Source organism: Cajanus cajan, chromosome 2 (genome assembly GCF_000230855.2).
Source record: "Cajanus cajan strain Asha chromosome 2, NIPB_CcT2T_4, whole genome shotgun sequence".
Taxonomy (NCBI): domain Eukaryota; kingdom Viridiplantae; phylum Streptophyta; class Magnoliopsida; order Fabales; family Fabaceae; genus Cajanus; species Cajanus cajan.
In genome coordinates, this window is record NC_138518.1 from 1,777,621 (window position 1) to 1,801,811 (window position 24,191).

At 33.6% G+C, this 24,191-nt stretch overlaps 1 protein-coding gene across 1 annotated transcript; it reads left to right on the plus strand.

The window, feature by feature from the left end:
- The first annotated feature begins 14,917 nt into the window (after nt 1-14,917).
- On the plus strand, nt 14,918-18,481 carry LOC145955222 (putative disease resistance RPP13-like protein 1). The gene is made up of 2 exons (XM_083069932.1): nt 14,918-17,915; nt 17,991-18,481. The coding sequence occupies exons 1-2, from the start codon at nt 14,918-14,920 to the stop codon at nt 18,479-18,481; spliced, it is 3,489 nt and encodes a 1,162-aa protein (XP_082926058.1).
- The last annotated feature ends 5,710 nt before the right edge of the window (nt 18,482-24,191 follow it).

Consider the following 24,191-nt stretch of genomic DNA (forward strand, 5'->3'; position numbering starts at 1 on the left):
ATAGTTGATGGGATGTCCTTGGATTATTCTCCCAACAAGGTTTTGCTAAGGTCTTTCTCTGATCTGGCGATTAATTGTGCTTCTGTCATATGTTGCCATTCTTCTCGCAAACAAAAAGATAGAGTATTATGGGTGTGCAATTTTAATTTGTATGTGATATAAATAACAGATATTCTCTGTATCTAGATATAGTCAACTAAGTTGTTGCATATTACTTTTTTAATATGTGAAGCTTCTGTACTAATTTTAGACATAACTCTGTTACCTAATCATATTGGCAATTTGGCATTATTGATTCTCCCCTGCATTTTCTAGAACCTTTTTCTTTCTGCATGTACATGCCAATGGATGTATGATAAACTAATCATCAATAAGGTTTTAATTAGTGTGTTCTAGCTTCTGATTTCTTTTCAAATAATATTTGTTGTCTACAGGCAGTAAAACAAGTGATTTTTCGAAGGCTCAATTCTGTTTTCTGGAGCGTTTTGTTGTTGGTACTTCGCAAGTGTTGATGGTGTTATAGGTGAATATCGACGGTCGTATACCTTGCATCCATCTTGTTTTCAAAGTTTTTCTTCTAAAGATTTAATGTTCACCCACACATATATTTCTATCACTCTACACATATTGTTGTTCTCCTTTAATTTTCCTTATCCTTTTATAAGATTGTGTTCCTTACAAATGAAGACAAGGGACTTGAATGAGAGAATTATTTGTGAGGATTAAAAAGAGAAAAGATAAATATAATGAAGACAAGACACTTATAATAAATGAGTGGAAGTTGCACCAAAGTACACATCACTCCATGTAACTGAAGCCTCAGTTGATCCTTAAAAGTCCTATTGTGCTTCATTTGTAATAGCCTTTTTCTTTTGTGTACTTTTGGCTTCCATTGGTTTTCAGTTGACTTCTGTTGCTTTATTTTATTTTTCCTTCAAAGTGAGAACTTATTTGATCTATATATACTCTTATTAACAAATACTAATAACATTTTGACAGTTATATTGCCTCATTTGGATTTATGGAGGGAAGTTGGAAAATGTTTATTCTATATCTGTTGAAATACTTTTGTTATCACTTTAAATCACTTCTGTTCTATCAACGGACTCAAACACGGCAAGTATACTGGCCGTTCAAGTAGTAAAATTATCGTATCTACAAGGATTAGTAGGTAAAATAAGTATTTATTGACTATTCGTGACTAAAGAATAATTTCAATTTTGTAGTTTGTCATGTAAATGTGAATCGAAGAGTATGACTACTGGAATGTTAATTATAAAAATATTTGGTTGTGAGTGGAAAAGGGTAGAAATGGTATTATGATTTTGTGAGATTGTGGGGTTAGATATCACCGAACGTCACACTAATGAATCCTTAATCTCTTGTTAGATACATTGCTTAGTCAACCCATAAGTTTACTCAAACCTAATCCCTTAGAGCAAGAGCTTAGGTGTGGATATTCAATATCAATTCCTTGAGTATCCAATATCTACACCCGCATTACGGACTAGGGTTTAAGACTACTAATGGGCCAAACTCCATTCCTAGATACATTTTCCACTAGGCATTTGTCTCAGAGCTAGTTTCAAATGTTATTTTCCAATACCCAATGGAACCTATATCATGCAAGGAGAATCAATCCAAAGCAAGCATTAAGAATCGAAACATACACAATTAATGAAACAACATGTATATATTTCATTAAAACGTAAGGATTACAATAGAATTCGTTGGTTACATCTAACCCCACAAAACAATGGGTAAAACCACTCAAAACAATGAGGGTAAAACAAAAATAGAGATGGAAGAGAGAAATGAAGAACCGAAGGAAAGACCCACACATGAACGGCCCCGAGCTCCGGGAATCCCTTCCACAGCTCCTAAAACGCGTCCAATGTGTGAATGAGGAAGAAGCCCTCAAATATTTCTTCAAATACGAGCTTAGGGAGTCAGATTAGGGTTACACGCCCGGCGTATAAGTCTTTGCGCCCGGTGCAGGGCCTTTGAGGGAAGTTAAGCACTCTGTGCCTCAGGATACGCCCGGCGCAATTTTCTTTTACGCCCGACGCAATGTCTTCCAGAGAGTTTGAGTTACTCTCTGTCTCGATCACGCCCAGCGTGGGTAGTCTCGCACCCGGCACAGATATACTTGCAGAGGTGAGACACTCTGTTTTGCTCAAGCCCGGCGCGGGTCATCTTGCACCCGGCGCAGTCAGTCTTCTCTGCCCTTAGCTCCTTAGATTTCCAATCCTATGGATCTTCAATCCTCAATTCTCTAGCTCAATACCTGCACAAAAATGGGGTGTATTAGGATATTGTTAGCTAAATTCTGGGTTAGCTATATCTGCACAAAAATGAATCAAAAAGAGAGCAATTATCATGCAATGGTGTAAAGGATGAGTGGAATTGTTCAATAAGTCTTGTCCAAAAAGAGTATAATTGAGACTTAACAACTCCTCCAAACTTAGAACCTTGCTTGCCCTCAAGCAACAAGTAATTAATCTAACCGATAACAAGCAATGCATGTATGTCAAATTCCTAAATCCTAGTTCACTTGGATTTTCTTTTCGCAAGCATGAACCTTAGATGAAATTTCAGTCATAATTATTGCAATGGAACATGACAAGGTGCAAACAAAGGTTTCAAAAGAGATCAAAGAGCTAAGAAAAGTTAATGACTATCTGTGTATGCATCCTCACTAGGAAAGTATTTCTCTCTATGCACACTAGTGTATCATGGTGAGTGTTTCTCTCAAGTCTACTACTCACGCCACATAATTCAACTTTGCTCTTCGTTTCCTAATAGAACCAATGGTAAAGCAAATGCAAGCACTTATCACAAGGTCTTTATTAGGGCAATTTGGGTTAAGCAGTCGCAATCTCATGATTTTTCAAGGTTTGAAGATGCTATGGCTTAAGAGAGCAATTAAGATCTCTACAATGATATCCCTCTCCATACCCCAATACAACATTTTGGCACATGCCCTTAACCGGATCCAAGCCATAGCCTTTATGTGATGCATATTTACACTTTTGCATCTTAATATTTTTGTTTTTGTTTTGCTTTTTTTTTTTTTGAATGGCTGACCACATATTTTTTTCTTCCCAAAATTCCTCATTCTTTAACTTCCCCAAACTTGTTTGATGTCATCAATTTGCTCTCTTAACCAAAGCAAAGGTTATGGTTAATTTTTTTCACAATTTGGGATAATTGGAAGGTGTGGTGTTTAGGCTTAGGAAACTATGGGTCAAGTGAAAAGTGGAGATGACTTTTTGACTTAGATGGTTAACAAAATAAGGAAATATGAATGCCTTGATCATATAAGTGCACAACATAAGCAAACCACCAGGGAAACTCAAGCAAAGTCTATCATGCGACTTAAGCGTAGTTCACTCATCAGTATTTAGGCTCAAACCTCACCCGGTTATGCATCCACAAATTATCAAACTCAGCTCAATTCTATGATCAACATTGAAACCCGTATGCAACTAGTCATGAACTAAAGATCTAACGTGACTTGAAAATGTCTAAGGTACACGCACCACAAACATCAAGCAAACCACAATCTAGAATCGACCACAAGCAAAGCAAGTATCATCTAGATTAAAAACCGTGCTAAAGCAGAATATTCACAAAAAGAACCAACAGAGTAATCACTAAAAAGACACTAAATATAAAAGAGTTCTGAAACAAGAACAGTTAAACAACTACAAATAAAAGACAGAAAAATAAACTGCAACGAAAACATAAAAATGGACTAAGGCAGGCTCCATCTACATCCATCTACAAAGCCTGGTCATCATCATCAGCAGCTGCTCCACCATCATTAACGCCATCAGCATCAGCAGCTTCACTACCCCAAACTTAGGGGTCTGGTCCCCAGGCCAACCAGTATATGCATGAAAGTTCGCGGTAGAGAGGAACTGGTAACTGGGAGTGGTCACGAAGTGTAATCATGAAAATTGGTGAGCACAAAAAAAAAGTATACACAGTGATGACCAAGCAACTATAACAAAATGGAGAATATCCTTAGACCAAAATTAAGCACAACATGGATGCACACGGAAATGGACTATGACAATGCAACATAAAGCACACAAACAGAACATAAAGAAACATGATTGAAAATAGATAAATATTGGGTGTCAGGGATGTTGTGCGCCGGGCACAAAACAGATGCGCCGGGCGCAAAACAGATGCGTCAGGCTTAGTATCAGTAAAAGTCCGAGAGGTTCTAAATTTGATATCGCGCCAGGCGTGAATTAAGCGCGCCTGGCGTGGTGGTTTCAGAGACCAAAAATTGAATACTTGGCCAGGCACAAAAGAGTTACGCTCGGCGTGTAGCCACTTATATGGTCAATTTGCCTAAGTTTCCTTTAAGAGAAGGCCTTATCTCCACCTAGAAACAGAGTTGCCTCATTCCTCACACTCCAAACAATAGATACCCTATATTTACCCACTCAAGCATGATTCTAACAATTAACATATAACACAAAACAACATATAACACAAAACAACATATAACATAAAACAACTATGCATAACAAACATTAGTTCTGAAATCTAAAACACGAATGGGATGAGAAACACATAAACAAAGTTCAGATCTCTGGGTTGCCTCCTAGGAAGCGCTTGTTTACTGTCCCGAGCCTGACTGTGACCAACTTGAATTGCTCTAATTCTCATTTTCCTCATGTTGCTATTGTTCCTCCTTGCCTTGTGTTCAACCTCATGATTGCTCAACAACGGCTCAGAAAGATTAGTCAATCTAGTTCGAATAGTACCTTGCATACAAGAAAAAGCGAAAGACTAGAGTGCACAGGTTAGCTCCAAGAATTCATTGCTAACATAAAAATAACAATAACAAGTCACAAATAGCTATAAATACTAAATTGCCTTGCTAATTCCCGGCAACGGCGCCAAAAACTTGTTGAGATTTTTGTTGAAATACTTTTTTTATCACTTTAAATCACTTTTGTTCTATTAACGAACTCAAACACGGCAAGTATACGGCCGTTCAAGTAGTAAAATTATCGCATCCACAGGGGTTAGTAGGTAAAATAAGCATTTATTGACTATTCGTGACTAAAGAATAATTCCAATTTTGTAGTTTGTCATGTAAATGTGAATTGAAGAGTATGACTAGTGGAATGTTAATTATAAAAATATTTGGTTGAGTGGAAAAGGGTAGAAATGGTATTATGATTTTGTGAGATTGTGGGGTTAGATATCACCGAACGTCACACTAATGAATCCTTAATCTCTTGTTACATACATTGCTTAGTCAACCCATAAGTTTACTCAAACCTAATCCCTTAGAGCAAGAGCCTAGGTGCGGATATTGAATATCAATTCCTTGAGTATCCAATATCTACACCCGCATTACGGACTAGGGTTTAAGACTACTAATGGGTCAAGTTCCATTCCTAGATACATTTCTCACTAGGCATTTGTCTCAGAGCTAGTTTCAAAGGTTATTTTCCAATACCCAATGGAACCTATATCATGCAAGGAGAATCAATCCAAAGCAAGCATTAAGAATCGAAACATACACAACAATGAATGAAACAACATGTATATATATCATTAAAACGTAAGGATTACAATAGAATTCGTTGGTTACATCTAACCCAACAAATCAATGGGTAGAACCACTCAAAACAATGAGGGTAAAGCAAAAATAGAGATGGAAGAGAGAAATGAAGAACCGAAGGAAAGACCCACACACGAACGGCCCCAAGCTCCGGAAATTCCTTCCACAGCTCCTAAAACGCGTCCAATGTGTGAATGAGGAAGAAGCCCTCAAAATTTTTTTCAAATACGAGCTTGGAGAGTCAGATTAGGGTTACACGCCCGGCGCATAAGTCTTTGCGCCCGGTGCAGGACCTTCGAGGGAAGTTAAGCACTCTCTGCCTCAGGACACGCCCGGTGCAATTTCCTTTTACGCCCGGCGCAATGTCTTCCAGAGAGTTTGAGTTACTCTCTGTCTCGATCACGCCCAGCGTGGGTAGTCTCGCGCCCGGCGCAGATATACTTGCAGAGGTGAGGTACTCTGTTTTGTTCAAGCCCGGTGCGGGTCATCTTGCGCCCGGCGCAGTCACTCTTCTCTGCTCCTTAGTTCCTTAGATTTCCAATCCTATGGATCTTTAATCCTTAATTCTCTAGCTCAATACCTGCACAAAAATGAGATGTATTAGGATATTGTTAGCTAAATTCTGGGTTAGCTATATCTGCACAAAATTGAATCAAAAAGAGAGCAATTATCATGCAATGGTGCAAAGGATAAGTGAAATTGTTCAATAAGTCTTGTCCAAAAAGAGAATAATTGAGACTTAACACTTCTGTTGCTTTATTTTATTTTTCTTTCAAAGTGAGAACTTATTTGATCTATATATACTCCTATTAACAAATACTAATAACATTTTGATAGGTATATTGCCTCATTTGGATTTGTTGAGGGAAGTTGGAAATGGGTTGTAGGTTTTCTATTTGTGTCTATTGTCACAGTTCCCCTGGCATCCATATTGGTGGGAAGCATTACTTTCTGATATAAAGCATATTGCAGTGCAACAAATCAGGAAGTAGGAATTAGTTCTTTACATCTTTCAATCTGGTTAGAAAATGTTTATTCTATATCTGTTAAAGTAACCTATTCTGTTGACAAAAAATATGACGGAGGATTGTATCTTCAAAGTCATGCTATGATGCATACTGGGTAATTTGCATTCTTGTGTTCTTTATACCAATGAATGGCAAGCTCATTATTTTGGTTCTCATTTAAGCTTTGAATGTATCTGGTTATAATTGTTACACTAAACTAAAGTTTGACCTGTGCCCTTTTTGGATCCAAATTTTTTTCTCCTCTAGACCAAATCCGCTCAAGCATTTCCAAATGTTTGAGCAGATTTTCTTTGCAACAAATTCTTGCTCTCTGTCTCTGATCTGCAGAGTACATCTAAATTGGCTGAGCGATTTTGTAAATTTTGAAGGCCTTGAGACTTGATCTAATCTGCATGAAAAATAAGGGTTCATTAGTCCAAAATCTATCAACTCTTCACAAACTAACCTATTTACCCATCTTTTTATTCTTACAATATTTTAGTGTTTAAAAACTTAAATTCCTTTTAAAATTAGTTTTTTTAGAGGCCTTTTAAAACTAGTTAAATAAGTGTTAAAGGAGTTAAATACTCTAAGCAAAAATGACACTTATTAACATCTCATATAAATAAAAAAATCTCATTTCTTTAAAATATAAAATATTTTTGGAGAACAAATATTTATTTGAGTTAGGTTGTTACTTTTCATTAACAATTTTTTTTTTCTATTATATATTTATTATTTGTAAAGGGAAAAAATGTCGATGAACTATTTGTGTAACGATCTTATAAGTCACACACTTGATACGACATAACTACAATACAGTGAAAAGCATAGACATCTACTAGCGTAAGGTTATCATGCAAACAATACCTGAATATTCATGCAATAATTATATGTATAGGATACAACAAAATACTAGCACTAGTCAAGCATGTGTCTCCACATACATGTATCAAAATAGTTCAACAAAACAAAGGTGTCATCTCCAGCATAATCATCCACAAAGCACACCTTCAAACATAATCTTACTTGCTCACATATCAAGTATGATCATAGTAGTCAACACATCAAAAAACATGGGTAAACTTGTGGAAGAAAATAACATATCATCATAAACGATTAACTTAAATCAACACAACTTTACAACTTAAAAATATCTTGTTTTTATCAATAAATACATATTAAGAGTCAATAACGACAATACTTGTTTTTAGTTATTGTATGTCTAGTTGGTGCTAAATTATTATTTCTAATATCATATTAAATTTTCATTTTATAATTAACATATTTAACTGTATTGAATGAAAGTTGTTATTCATGCATGTAACAAACCATCAAAATAAACAATTTATCAAAGTTTAAAAAATTAGCTTTATCATACATTTTTTTTATTCGATTAGCAATGTTGTTACGTGATATGTTACATTAATTCTATCATTATTATATCCTTGTCCAACCACATAGTTAGATGGTTGTTGGAGATAGTCAAGATAGAGAAATACGATTTTCGATGAGGAGAAAAAACGTAAAAGAGAAAAAAAAAATCTTATTAAATCAATCAATTCATAAAAAAGTTTAAAGTTTAAATAGAAAATCTAAAATAAAGAATCACTAAATACCATCAAAGAAATTGAGAAAAATAAACAATTTTTTTAATTATAATTTCAGTTAGGATCCTAAACAAATTTTATTTTTTAAAATTTAAAAAAAAAAGTTAAAAAAACTAAAGAATAATTATTACTAAAAAAAACTTTAATAATCCAAATTTTTACATGTATCATAATATAAAAAAGTCTAATTATATAAATTTATTAACTTATTTAACTCTCTCTCACACGCGCACACACACACACATATATATATATATATATATATATATATATATATATATATATATATATATATATATATATATATATATATATTTTAAAAGTGTATTCTCAGAAGACCTAAATCTAAATCTTGCACGTGTACCGTTGCAATTACTCCGAATACGAATCATTTTCTATCATCCGATTTTTATTATTTTTAAAATATATATTTTTTATTTTCTAAATAAACATATATACAGTGCGAAATGTTGTATCCTCCCAAATAAAGTGCGGGACTTATCCTCCGAATCATTAAAGAATTGACACTAGTGAATAATTTTAATTTAACTAAAGTATTTGTTTTAACTGGTATTTAAAATTTTAAAATTTAGTTGTTTTTATCATTTAAAATTCAACCCACATAGAAGTTAAGAGCTCACTAGCAGTAGGCCTAATTATCACATGAGACTCAACACTTTTGATTATCCCTATGCATTTCGCAATTGATTCATCCATGAGAGAGGCTTCTTCGATAGTTAGATCAGAAACAAAAGTCTTTTTTGATGTATGCGGTCGTGTGGGGTGTGGGAGTAGGGATAAATTTGGAAAGGAAAAAATTTAATTAAATGTATATTTTACTGTTAAAAAAGAGTTAACCATCTATACATTATCAGTATAAAAAATTTTATATTGACAACTAATTATTTTTTAAATTATCTTATTTTATTTTTATTTCATTAAATAAATAATTGACATAGCACTATTAAGAAATATAATTGATTCTCTGTGTAAAAAAACTTTATAGAGTTAGTGTGATTGTCAACAAGTGTCAACTTTCGAAGATTTTTTGGTTTAAAACTTTGGGAGTAAAGACATGCATATCCTTCTTCCATCTCTTAATAACCTACGGATTGAGGATTGTCCACAAGTGGAGATATTCTCAGATGGAGCTTTGCCATCAAATCTTGAGAGTGTGGAATTCTCAAGTGTCAAACTTGTTGCCTCATTGAAAGGGGCCTTGGGAGCCAACACCTGTCTTCAAATCTTGTAAAGCGTTGCAAGAAACCAGAAGGCAAAGACTGAGTAAAGATTGCTCACATTAAAATCCTGTATATGTTCTAGTAAGATGAACCACTAGTTTGAAATCATGCAAGCACTGCTCTCATATGTCTACCTCTTCATCAGGTTCCAATTCTCCACAATATCTCTGCAGCTTTTGAAATACATTCCCCTATATTGATCACAATAAAACCATGTAGTGAATATTTGTTTATGGAGGATGGATCAACCACTTTCTTTGTGCATATTAAGTTTTTTTTAATATTCTGCGTAACATGCAATAATTTTTGTATTCAATATCCACTATTCAAATTGAGTTCCAACCAAATGTGTTTCTTATATTTAGGAAACAGAGAAAATAGAGGAGGCAGTGAAGTGTAAAATTTCCGGCATGTGGCATCCATTATGTAGAGAAAACTAAGTCAGTGGGAGTTATGGTGGCATCATCTTCCTTTAGGCTTTAGCTTGTCAGGTAAGTTTGTTTTCTTACCCATACTCTTTCTTCTTAGTTCATACTTACATTACTTTATAGAAGTTTATGACAACAAAAAGTAAACTCAAGCTTCATAAATATGCCACATAAATCAGGGAAAAATGATCCCAAAAAATCAGTTATTAACACCACTAGTTACATTCTTCATTAGTTAATAAAGTTTGTTCTGTTTACATTACAGTACAGGTTCTTGAATGTATTGAAAAGCTTGCAAAGGAAAAAAAAAATCAAGTTTCAACATAGGGCATAACCAAAAAAAGCCTTGTTCCGGATTCTGTTTCTAAGTTTCATAAAGTTTAAGCTAGTTTTCTTTACATTTTTATTTTTACAGGTATGCTTGTAAGTTTACTTAGCAAGATATGAAATAGATAGTGATCATTCTTGATTCACAAGATGCCATATCCTTGAAAAAAAGGAGGGACAAGGAGTCTCTAACAAAGGTATATGACCTTGGAAGCTTTTTGCATTTAATTTTATTACACTATTATAAATCTTTGATACAATGAGTGCTTAGGCCTCTCTTGAAAGCATAAACAAATTATAGCTGATCCTATGTGACTGCAGAATGTCAATAAATTAATATGTTTAAACTATGACTTGTTTGATCTCTCACATTTTTTAACCCAAACAATATGATTAAAAAATTTCCCAAGCTAATGTATGCATGATATGTCTATTGATTTCCTTTGGGCCTCGAATTTAAATAAATGATTTAACTGGAACTCGAGATCCTCTTTTAATTAATCACACTATGTTCTCTACAGTATCCCTTTTCATATCTAAATGGAGTAGAGGCAACCTCTTTGGCTGGCCCCAGATTCTCGGATGATGAACAGAGTCCTTAGTTCTTTAGTCATCTTCTTCTTGATCACTAAATCAGAAGAGATTGTAATCTTTTGGTTATTTGTGTGCTTCTACCCTATTTCTACTACATCTGAGAGGATTGAAACAAAGGGAGTTGTGAAATGTAAATTTTTTCTAAACATACATTCTTAGAGGTTGAAATTGTATTTGGTTTCTTGTTGAGTTGGGAAGTGGCGTTGAAGTGGTGAGCATTGCATATAGCTTTTTTTTAATTTTTTAAATTTTTTATTTTTCCTCCTTCGCTTTCCATTTGTTTATAAGATAGCAGAGGCAGGAGTTGTGTAGCAGTCACCTGATGTAGATTAGTTAGGTAAAGATTGTGTAACTGTTGTACCAAAAAAGGACCTTGTGTTTGTTAATGAAAAATGTAATAGATATCTTACAATATTATCTTACAATATATATATATATATATGAGGAAATATCTACTTATTTAAAGTGTAAGTTTATTTATACTTATTCTACTTAATAATTCATATTCTACATTAAATTTTAATGATTCAACTATTGAATTAAAAAAATTTAATGTATAGATTAAGTCTGCAAAATTTAAAAAATTTGAAAACTATTTGATACTCCATTTCAATAATTCAAATTAATGTATAAAATATTTTTATGTTTATTCATTAATTTGAATTAATGAAACGAAATATCAAATAGTTAATTTTCAAATTTTTTAAGAATTTGCAGACTTAATCAACACATTAAGAACTCTTTATTTAACGACTGGGTCATTCAAATTTAATGTAAAATATGAGTTATTGAGTGAAGTAAGTCTAAGAAAACTTACTCTTAGAATAAGTGGATCCTTCCTCTTCCTCTCCCTATATATGCATACATATATATATATATATATATATATATATATATATAGAGAGAGAGAGAGAGAGAGAGAGAAAGGAGGGATCTGTTTACTATAGGTGTAAGTCTACCTAGACTTACTCCGTTTAATAATTCTTGTTTTACATCAAATTTAAACAATTCAACCGTCGAATTTAAAGTTTTTAATGTATAGATCAATTTTGCAAATTTTTAAAAAATTTGAAAACTATTTGATATTTCGTTTCATTAATTCAAATTAACGTGTAAAATATTTTTATGATTATTCGTCAATTTGAATTAACGAAACAAAGTATCAAATGGTTTTCAAATTTTTTAAAATTTGCATAATTGATCTATGCATTAAGAACTTTAAATTCAATGGTTGTGTACTTGTTTGAGGGCACACTCGTAATCTTCTAATAACTGGAGGGCTGAACGAGAGCTTCGGGTTGACACTTCAGAGAAGGGGGAGGTACCTGCAAAAGGCACTTCGACGCTCAAGTCAGGACAAACACGATTCTCTAGGATAATAAAATGAACAGTGACGTACCTCGATATAAATGACCTATTTATACTACCTTTGATGGGCCTCTTCTGAGGTTTACCAAATTAGGTAATACGATGCTAATCGGCTGATTATGTCTTAATCATGTGTTTGTCCTTGTTAATCGTGGTTATTGCCGTAATCCTGCTTTATCCTTCGGCCCATTACCGAGCCGACGGGTAAACGTTCGGAATGTTGGGTGTCTTCGGCCGTTAGCCGGGCTGACAGGAAGTTGTTCGGTTATTCAAGATCTACCGGCATTTGGCCGAGCCGATACGTGGCATATGGAGACGCATCGTGGTGCTATCCTTATCAGTCTTCAACCGAGCCGAGGTTACTAGCGAACTCTTCTCAGCCCTCGGTTGTATGCCGAGCCGATGTTGACGTCAAGGTTCGTGTGGACATGGTTCAATTTGCGTGGGTGTTTGACAGAATGACACGTGTTGGTCCACGTGACCGATAGGACCCTTCCGGTACAGGTTAGATCGTTGAAATTTGATATATAATATGAGTTATTGAACGGAGTAAGTTTAGGTAGACTTACTCATAGAATAAATGGATGTCTCCTCATATATATATATATATATAGAGAGAGAGAGAGAGGAGGGATCCGTTTACTCTAGGAGTAAGTCTACATAGACTTACTCCGTTCAATAACTCATGTTCTACATCAAATTTCAACGATCCAACCGTTCAATTTAAAGTTCTTAATACATAGATCAAATATGCAAATTTTTAAAAAATTTAAAAATTATTTGATACTTTGTTTCATTAGTTCAAATTGACGGATAATCATAAAATCATTTTATACATTGATTTGAATTAATGAAACAAAGTATCAAATGATTTTCAAATTTTCTAAAAATTTGCAGATTTGTTCTATGCATTAAGAACTTTAAATTGAACGGTTGGATCATTGAAAGTTGATGTAGAACATGAGTTATTGAACAGAATAAGTCTAGGTAGACTTACTCTTGGAATAAACAGATCTCTCCTTATATATATATATATATATATATATATATATATATATATATATATATATTCATAAACAACTTTTAAAACATGATGGACATTTCACTCTGTCTACAAGGGTCATGATATATTAATGTCAACTAAAAGACTATTTTCATTGTCATATGATGAACAAAATACTTGATCTTGATCACATTAAAATTACTAACAGACTAAACATACTAAACTGGCTTAAATACTTCATTGTGTTAAGAAGTCTCATATCGCCTGCCTCAATTCTTTGAGTGCAGTTTATGTACATGTTGGACAATTTTGCTTAAAACCAATTGGTAATAAGATGAAATCTAATTTGGTATCAAAGCTTAGAATCCATTTTCTTAGTTTGTGTATCCTAATAGGCATCGCTTGGTTCGACAAGTATCTGTGGAGGGGGGTGTTAAGAAGTCCAATATCGCCTACCTCAATTTTTGGGGTGCGGTTTATGTATCTGTTGGACAATTTCACTTAAAGTCAATTGATTTTAAGATGAAATCTATAAAGAAGAATTCGTGATGCAATTCTTGCTCTGCTTTATTGCTGTCCAGACATATATATGTATACACAGTGTTCAGGAATTGTTGCCTCAATTCTAGTTAATTACGAGGTAACTATTCCTAAATATAATCTGTACAGATTGCTATCCTATATTAACAAATATGACAAGATAATTATAGTAAATATGGAAGATACTAAATTAATAATTATAAAATAGAAGATTCAGCAAGATCTCAATAATCCCGATTTCGTAAGATCTCCATAATCCCAATAAAATCTAATTTGGTATTAGAGCCTAGAGCCCCTCCCTCTTCTTGGTTTATCTATTCTGGTGGACATCACCTAGTTTGGCATGCATCTATGGAGAGGGGTGTTAAGAAGTTTCATATCACCTACCTCAATCCTCCGAATGCGGTTTATACATCTGTTAGATAATTTTGCTTAAAGCCAACTGATTTTAAGATGAAATCTATTACATTATAATCAATTAAGTAAATAAAGGGTGGATGTTAATACATACAATAAATTGCATGCATATATTATATTTGATAAAGAAAAGTTTTTTTCCTTTTTTTGAATATTACTCATATTAGAAATTTGGGAAATATACCAATGAAGATTTCACAGGTGATTTATTTATTCTGATATAGTATTGTTTCCTAAATATAAAAGCAAAATCATTCACACTCCTAATATGTTTAAGTTACGTGAAGTTTTCGAAACAGTAGAAAATCCAACAACAATTTGATGACAGTGCTAGACCAATAAAATAAAGATGTGACACACACTCAAGACTCTTATCGGTTGACTGTGAGACATTCATTCATGGAATACAGCTGTGAAAGAAAGTGATGTAAATTCTCTACAGTCAAGCCATACACACATCCATGCATTCATCTAATTAGAACTGTTGGATGAATATCGTAGGACCCATATTTTATCTTATCTTAATCTAACAATATAAATTCAAGACAGCATAAACTGTGAATGAGGGAATCAAAACTCGTGATACATTGATGGAATGCAGCCATGAATTTCTCTATTGTCCGAAAGACTCAACAGTTATTGGTTGACTGGCTATCACAGAAAAGTATGCTCACTAACCCCAAAGTAAAGCCATCGCTATGAGCTCGCAGTACACTCAGTTATTCATTGCTATAAGATACAATTTAAATTACTGATTTCCATTCATCCACTCCCTTTCCTATTCCTACCATGGCAGCAGAATTTGTTGGTGGTGCTCTTCTTTCTGCTTTCCTCCAAACTGCAGTTGACAGGCTGGCTTCTCGTCGAGTTGCAGACTTCTTTCGTGGAAGGAAACTTGATGAGAAGCTGCTGAACAAGTTGAAGGTGAAGCTGCGATTCATCATTGCTGTGGTTGATGATGCAGAACTAAAGCAGATTGAAAATCAACTTGTCAGAGACTGGCTTTTTGAGGTCAAAGATGTTGTGCATGATGCAGAGGATCTCTTGGACGAAATAGACTATGAACTCGCCAGATGCCAAGTGGAAGCTGAATCTCAACCTCAAACCTTTTTTCACAAGGTACCCAATTTCTTCAATACTACTTTCAATTCATTTAACAGGAAAATTGACTCGAGGTTGAAAGAAGTCCTTGAGAAACTGGAAGATCTTGTGAACCAAAGGAGTTATCTAGGATTGAGAGAAGCTACTTATTCTGGTGATGGATCAGGTAGTAAAGTGTCACAGAAATTGCTATCAACATCATTGATGGTTGAAAGCATTATTTACGGCAGAGATGATGACAAAGAAATTATCTTCAATTGGATTGCATCTGAAACTGACAATCATAACCACTTAACAATATTTTCTATTGTTGGCATGGGTGGGGTGGGTAAGACCACGCTCGTCCAACATGTATATAATGACCCAAAGATGGAAGAGGCTAAATTTGATATCAAAGCTTGGGTCTGTGTTTCGGATTATTTTGATGTTTTGAAGTTGACAAGAGCAATTCTAGAGATAATCACTAAATCAAAAGAAGCTACCGAAAAAAACCTAGAAACAGTTCATGGAAGATTGAAAGAAGTATTGTCAGGGAAGAGATTTCTTCTTGTTATGGATGATGTTTGGAACGAAGACCAAGAGAAATGGGAAGCTGTACAAACTCCTCTTAATTATGGGGCTCCAGGAAGTAAAATTCTTGTCACAACACGCAGTGAAAAAGTTGCTTCCACTGTGCGGTCATGTAGAGTGCATCAGCTGAAGCAATTACAAAAAGAACACTGCTGGGAAGTTTTTGCTAAACATGCATTCCAAGATAATGACCCACAGTTGAATGCCGAGTTGGAGGAAATTGCTCTAAAGATAGTTGAAAAATGTAAAGGATTGCCTCTGGCATTGAAAACAATGGGAAGTCTTTTACGTACAAAATCATCTATTACGGAATGGAAAAGTGTTTTAATAAGCAAGATATGGGACTTACCAAAAGAAGATAGTAAAATTATCCCTGCTCTATTTTTGAGCTATCTTCACCTTCCTTCTCATCTCAAGAGGTGTTTTACTTATTGTGCATTATTTCCCAAAGATTACGAGTTTAATAAGGAGTATTTAATTCAGTTGTGGATGGCTGAAAACTTTCTGCAATGTCCTCAACAAAGCAAGAGTCCCGAAGAAGTTGGTGAGCAATATTTTGATGATTTATCATCTAGGTCTTTCTTTCAACAACAATCATATTGCACAAACTACACGCGTTTTGTCATGCATGACCTTCTCAATGATTTGGCAAAATATGTCTGTGGAGACATTTGTTTCAGGTTTGGACTTGATAAAACAAAGAGTATGCCAAAAATAACCCGTCATTTTTCACTTGTAATCAATGTAGTTCCAATTTTTTACGGGTTTGAAAGTTCATATAATGCTAAAAGGTTGCATACCTTTATCCCAACAACAGGGTTAAGGGGATATACTGAATGGAAATGTCAGATATTGTTACATGAGTTGTTCTCCAATTTTAAATCCTTGCGCGTCTTATCTTTGTTTGATTGTTCTGACCTTGGAGAGTTGCCTGATTCTGTAGGCAAACTTAAACAACTCCGTTCATTAGACATTTCAAGTACTAAGATAAAAAAACTACCTGATTCAACATGTTCGCTGTATAACTTGCAAATTCTGAAGCTAAACAATTGTGATAATTTGGAGGAGCTGCCCTCGAATTTGTATCAACTTATCAATTTGCGTTGCCTTGAACTTAAAGATACTTACCTGAAAAAGATGCCAAGGCATTTGGGAAGACTGAAGAATCTTCAAGTATTGAGCTCATTTTGTGTTGGAAAAAGTAGCGAGTTTGGTATCCAACAGCTAGGAGGACTCAATCTTCATGGAGAGCTATCAATCGAGGAGCTACAAAATGTTGTGAATCCAATACATGCATTAGCAGCAGATTTTAAAAATAAAACGAACCTTGTGGGGCTAAAGTTAGAATGGAAATGGAACCACGTCCATGATGATCCAAGCAAAGAAAAGGAAGTGCTTGAGAATCTAGAACCTTCTAAACACTTGAAGAATTTGACAATCCGTAACTATGGCGGTATACAATTTCCAAGTTGGTTATTGAATGTGAATGTGGTGTCCTTATGGATGGTGGACTGTAAATATTGCTTTCTCTTGCCTCCCTTTGGAGTTTTGCCATTTCTGAAGGAGCTGAGGATTAAAGGGCTTGATGGGATAGTGAGTATTGGTGCTGAATTTTATGGGAGTAACTCTTCTTCATTTACATCCTTGGAAAGATTAGAGTTCTACAATATGAAGGAATGGGAAGAATGGGAATGTAAAGTTGTTTTTCCATGTCTTCAATTTCTTCATATAGTGGAATGTCCCAAGCTGAAAGGGCTATCTGATCAACTTCAAGTAAAGAATGTACTTCTTCGTAAATGTGAAAGACTCATTATTAGTGGACATAGCATGGAAGCTTCACTCGAGAGGAATCGGCACACTGTATCTAATACTTCTCTTAGCATTTATCGTTGCTCGAATATGAAAATTCCCATGACATGTTGCTACGATTTCGTTGTAACATTGGAGATCTCAGGCTCTGACTCTCTAACAACCTTTCCTCTAGATTCCTTTCCAAAACTATGTTCACTTCAACTCAGCTATTGTCATAATCTACAAATGATTTCACAGGAGCACACTCATACTCATCTTAAGGATCTGAAAGTTATTTGGTGCCCTCAATTTGAGTCATTCCCCAGTGAAGGATTATCAGCACCTTGTCTAGCTAAATTTACAATTTGGGGGTCAAAGAATTTGAAATTATTGTCTAAAGGCATGCACATCCTACTTCCATCTCTTACTGACCTACGGATTGATGATTGCCCAAAAGTGGAGATGATCACAGATGGAGGTTTGCCACCAAACTTAAGAAGCATGGAACTCTATGGTTGCTTCAAACTTATGGCCTCATTGAAAGGGGCATTGGGAGCCAACACCACTCTTCAATGCTTGTGTATTGACCGTGTGGATGTGGAGTCCTTTCCTGATGAAGGTTTTTTGCCACTGTCTCTTACTTCTCTAGAAATATGGAATTGCCCAGTTCTTAAAAAACTGAACTACAAGGGTCTCAGCCACCTCTCCTCTCTTAAGAAATTGGTGTTTAGGGACTGCCCTAACCTCCAATACTTACCAGAGGAGGGTCTTCCTAAATCCATTTCAACCCTTGAAGTTGAGAGTTGTCCATTGCTCAACCAGCGTTGCCAGACACCAGAAGGCGAAGACTGGGGAAAGATTGCTCACATTCAAAACCTCAAATTTTACTAAGATGAACCACAAGTTCAAAATGGCACATGCATCAATTCTTCATAGGTGCTAATTCTTCACAATATCTATGTGGATTTTCAAATAAAAACATGTCTGTTGCAAATGTTTTAATTCCTTGTTACACCTAAATTGGTGAATATTCGTTAAAGGAGGGATGGCTCACCTACTTTCTCATCAGATGTTTCTCTTTTCTTTCCTTCTTTTCTTAGATTAATCCTGCAATATTTGTCAGGCTGATTATAATTGGGATAAACACCTATCCTTAAGAATATTCACAATAAGTGTGTTCAGCTGACAAACCCTCATGAAGTTGTTTAATAACAATCAAACTGCTGTATAGATTGCACCTAAAAACTGCGAAAATTTGAGCCTTGTGAGAACAAAGTTGGCTGTACTTGTTTAATTGGGTTTGCTAGCTGATCCTTTTTACTCAATTTTTTGGTTGGGCCATTTTTATGAACTCTGAAACAAGTTAAATGTGATAACATCTGTGCATTAACTAGAGGAGGAATGCTGGAAAATATTATTAAACGAGGTCTAATGTGTAATTGTAAGAACTATTACCAACAATATGTTGATAAAGTTAGTCTAATTGATTATTCTGGCCCACGATTTTCCTTACAATTCCTTCTTTTCCTTTTATTTTGTCATGTCTAAAATTAAACCCAACAGAGGATAATAAGTCGAAAGGTTAGAAATTTAGTGGAATCATATAACATTATTTTTAGTCATTAGTTACAGAGCATTCAATTTATTCTAAGGAGTTGCAGCATTGCAGCTTATTACTTGTTTAATGAGTGAAGCTCCAGTACTAATATTTAGACATAAATGTCACCTAATCATATTGTCATTCATGATTCTCTGCTGCATCTTTCTAGTATTTTTTTTCTTTCTGCGCATACATGCCAATGAATGTATGATAAACTAATAATTAGTTGGATTTGAATGACGGCATTCCAGATTCTGATTTCTTTCTTGCAAAAATAATATTTGTTGTCTACAGGTTGTAATTGCAACTTGTTTTGCAAATTGCAATACCTCAATTCTGTTATCTGGAACATTTGTTGTCACTACATGGCCAGTGTTACAGGCGAATATGAATGATGGTAAAACCCTGCATCCATCTATTTTAGTGTCAGCCACACAATGCCTTCATTGCCCAAGTTTAGTTGCCTCAATATTCTGAAATGAAGACTATAAAATATTTCAATTTTTTTCCTTTTTCTCATTTTTTAATCCTTCATGTGTTGGTTTGTAACTCCTGCTGAAAATGATTTTATGATTTTCTGTTTGTTTTTTAACAGCATTACATGTGCTTGGAATGCATTAAATTGCATTAGGCCAGTTCAGATAAAAATTTAGGCAACTTCATCCACACAATATTGTCACTGGTAACTTGTTTTATTTTTTATGCAGATATGCTATTTTGTCTATAAAAGCATTGCATTCAGATTTACCCTATTTTGGTTTTGAAGCATATGCTCCTTTCTCTGGTCAAGCTGCTTACAATGATTGGTACATGCCATTTTACAATGCCTTCTTGACTTCACTTCCACTTATCGCTCTAGGTGTTATCAATCAGAATGTTTCTGCCAAACTTTGCCTAAAGGTACTAAAATTTTTTTTTTTCTTTTGAGATTGCTTATTTTGTATTAAAGAATATTTCCTCTATATAGGATCTTTATGTTACCAGTTTATTTTTGACCATTTGCTTAATTATGTAACATTTCAACCATGAACACTTTTTCTATAATTACTAATCGATCGACACCTTTTATTTTTGTATATATTTATTGCCTGTTTTCTAAGTCTTGGTTCTTCATCTAAAGCCAATGGACAAAAAGAGTGTTCTTTCATTGAGGTTCCTCTTCGCTCAAACATGCCACCACTGTCTCCAGATGCTTTTTATCATTTTTAAGCATTTGTTTCTTCTGTTTCCGTGAGCCTGAATATATCTGCTTTGATTGTGGAGTGCTTCATAAAGCAGTATCAACTTAACTTTGATATAAAATTCACCTTCAATTTCCTCTTATCCAAACAAGTGTCTTAACTCCTACATGACTTCTACTAATTAACAAAACTAGCTTGTACTAGGTCTGTAATATGCTTATCCAATCTCTGTCCCTCTCCTTGTTACAAATATTTTCTCCTTTTGATGAAAGAAAACTGTTTTCAACCATTTTACCTCCTTTTGAGTTAACCTTATAGCCAGCTTTATCATCAAATACACCAGCCACCTGGCATACTAAATTATAGCTGATCCTATGTGGCTATGTGATTGCAGAATGTTATTAAATCAATATGATTAAACTCTATTAATTTATCAGAAATTGGTTTGATCTCTCACCTGTTTTAATCTAAACATGCAGATCTATAAACAAGACAGTTTCTACCTTCCAAAGTCAGTTTCTAGTACTAACGTAGCAAGATATTATTGTGCAGAGAAAACAAGTGCTAACGTAGAAGGGCTTGAAATTGGGTTATCTGAAGAAGATGAGTTACCTAAACAAGTGCAGGGAAAACTACTACATCTGGGAGAGATATTGAAGCAAAGGAAGTTGTGAAATGTAAATCCTTCTAAACATATATTCCAACTTCAAATTGTATTTGCTTGGAAACAAACACGCTTGGGTCTCAACAACAACAACGAAAAAAAATGCACGTGTCTGTCATCTTTCTTTAGAAATTGTTGCCTCGTCTAAGTTATCACTATTTAAAAAATGAAACCCAAAAACATGAAGAAAAACATAGTGAATTATATCATTTTTTACATATTTTATTGAAACTCTTTGTATATTTTTAATTTTTTTTTTATCTCTCTTTGTCACATTCTCATCTTGTACTCTCTTTTTTATTCTCTTATCTTTTTTTTATTATAAAAAGTAAATCTTCATACCGAAATGTAGTAATAAATTAAACTAATTAAAATAATATCTTGATTGGACACATGTCAATATTTGGACCAGTATTTTTTCTATAAATTAATTATTTCCTTCTTTTGTCATTGAAAGTGATAGTTTATTTTTAGGAAAATGTTGTATCTTCCGAGACCAAAAAATTGTTCAAACAATTAAAAAATTAATATTTTTTGATAAATTTATTATAAAATAATTATTTTATAATAAATTTATTAAAAATAATAATTTTTTAATATTTGGAGCGTTTTTCGACTTCTGTTTTTGGAGGCTATAACAATACTTATTTTAAAATATGTTTTTAGTTGATGTAATATTTACTTATTTTGGTTTTAATTTCTGTAAAAAAATAATATTTTTTATCTTTTTAAAATTTATAAACATTGTATTTTCAGTCTTAGAAAAATAGTTTTTGTCCTTGTAAAATAAATAAATTTTGGTTTTAATATTTATAAAATATTTTTTCTTTGACTTCAACCTCTGAAAAATCTAAAATTATTATTTTTGCTCCTAATGCTAATTTTAAAATATATATGTAACCACTCGTTATGGTCCTTACAATAAATGGCACAACTACTAATAGTGAAAAATAATTAACTTAAGATCATATACATACAAGTACTAGAATATGTACTAAATCGCATCTATATAAGGATGAAACAACTACACAAAACTCCTTCCAACTAGCTAGCAACTCACAACTCACATAATCACCAACGTACAACTTATCAACATTCAACATATAAAACTCCTTATCATACAACATTCCTACAATTTATTCATCGACATTTAACCATAAAATAACTCAAACAACAAGCTTTCCACATACAAATCATTCATCAAGCAATCAAGCAACTCAATTAGAAAAAGAGTTTACTTGACTATGATACTCAATGCAAAATCTCACATTAAGTGTGACGTAGTGAGTTGGTGTAAGGTTAATGGATACTAGAGGGAAAGGTATTTAAGGCTTTCTCTGAGAGCAAAGCCTCATAAGCTCATTTTCAAAGAAACCTAGAGAGAGGTTTTAGAGAGAAAGACTCTGGTCCGTGAGCTCATTTCTCTCCCAAACTTCTCTATTTGAATCTTCTTCTCCCCTAGGTCACTAATTTCTTCTTTCCTTCTTGAAATTCAGGGGGAGAAGCTGGTTCTGGAGGATTGAAGCCCGTGGGTTGAGTTCAGAGGAAAATCTTCTTCTCCTTCCTTTTCTTGGCCATTTTGAGCCAGTCTTCAGGTGAGGAAAGCTAGATTGTAGACTTCTTGGTAGTATGTTAGTTTAGGAACTCATTTGGAGCAAGAATGTTGAGAATCATTGATTGATTTGAGGAAATTCTAATTTTTCGAGGTTTCGGGAAAAATTGGGAATTTGGTGATTTTGATGCATTGAGTGGTTGCATGTTGAAATTGCAGTTGTTTTGGAGTTATATGAAATTTATGCATTTCATTTCATGGATTGCATGTGTTTGAGTTGATTGATTTTCAGGTTTTGAAAAAAAATTCAAAGTTTTGAAGTTGACTGTTTGAAATTGCACCAGGCGTGCATTCATCAGGGACTACCATGGTCCAATCACGCCGAGTGTGATTGAGAATAGGGTGTCTCTGGATGAATCACGTCGGGCATGGGGAGAACCACGTTGGGCGTGATATCAGATAGTGGCCCAAAATTTGGGTTGCTGGTATGGCAGATCGCGCGCTGGGCATAGAGACTCCTTGGGGGTCTCTACTTGGGGTGGCGTCGGGCACAAAGTGTGTGCGTCGGGCGTGAGACCCTTGTGAGGTCTCTGCTTCACTACAAGAAAAATGATTATTATCTACGGAATATTATCTACGGAATTTTTTTCGTAGATAATGTTTAGTTATCTACGAAATTTTTTCCATAGATAATTTTTAGTTATCTACGGAATATTACCTACGGAATTATTTCCATAGATAATATTTAGTTATCTACGGAAATTTCCGTAGATAACTTATCTACGGATTTTTTCGTAGATACTTTATCTACGAAAATTTCTGTAGATAACTTCACCTATAGATAAATTTCGTAAGTAAAACATTTTATTTGAAATATCAATTAACATATTTTATTATCGTTTCATTTTAATTTATTGTAAAATAATTAAAATATTTAATTTAGCATCATTAAAAAAATAATCATTATAAGATTTAATTTTTTTAAAATTTAATTATTTATTATAATACTTTTAGTCACCGTATCAACCAAAAAATATATTTTTGATTAAAATATATTTTAAAATTTAGTTAATTCATTATAATATTTTAAAATAAATATTTTTAAAATTGTTATTTGATAAGTTATCTACGGATTTTTCCGTAGGTAACTTATCTACGGATTTTTTCGTAGATAAGTTATCTACGGAATTTTCCGTAGATAACTTATCTACGGAAATTTCTGTAGATAACTTATCTACGGATTTTTCCGTAGATAATTTATCTACGAAAATTTCCTAGATAACTTTACCCATAGATAAATTTCGTAGGTAAAACATTTTATTTGCAATATCAATTAACATATTTTATTATCGTTTCATTTTAATTTATTGTAAAATAATTAAAATATTTAATTTAGCATCATTAAAAAAATAATCATTATAAGATTTAATTTTCTTAAAATTTAATTATTTATTATAATACTTTTAGTCACCGTATCGACCAAAAAATATATTTTTGATTAAAATATATTTTAAAATTTAGTTAATTCATTATAATTTTAAAATAAATATTTTTAAAAGTTATTAGATAAGTTATCTACGGAAACATCCGTAAGTAACTTATCT

What these genes read in the sequence shown, in the direction of transcription:
- LOC145955222 (XM_083069932.1), top strand. Translation starts at nt 14,918, where the DNA reads ATGGCAGCAGAATTTGTTGGTGGTGCTCTTCTTTCTGCTTTCCTCCAA. An exon ending in TCAATTTGAGTCATTCCCCA is followed by an intron (nt 17,916 to 17,990) that starts GTGAAGGATTAT and finishes TATTGTCTAAAG; the next exon opens with GCATGCACATCCTACTTCCA.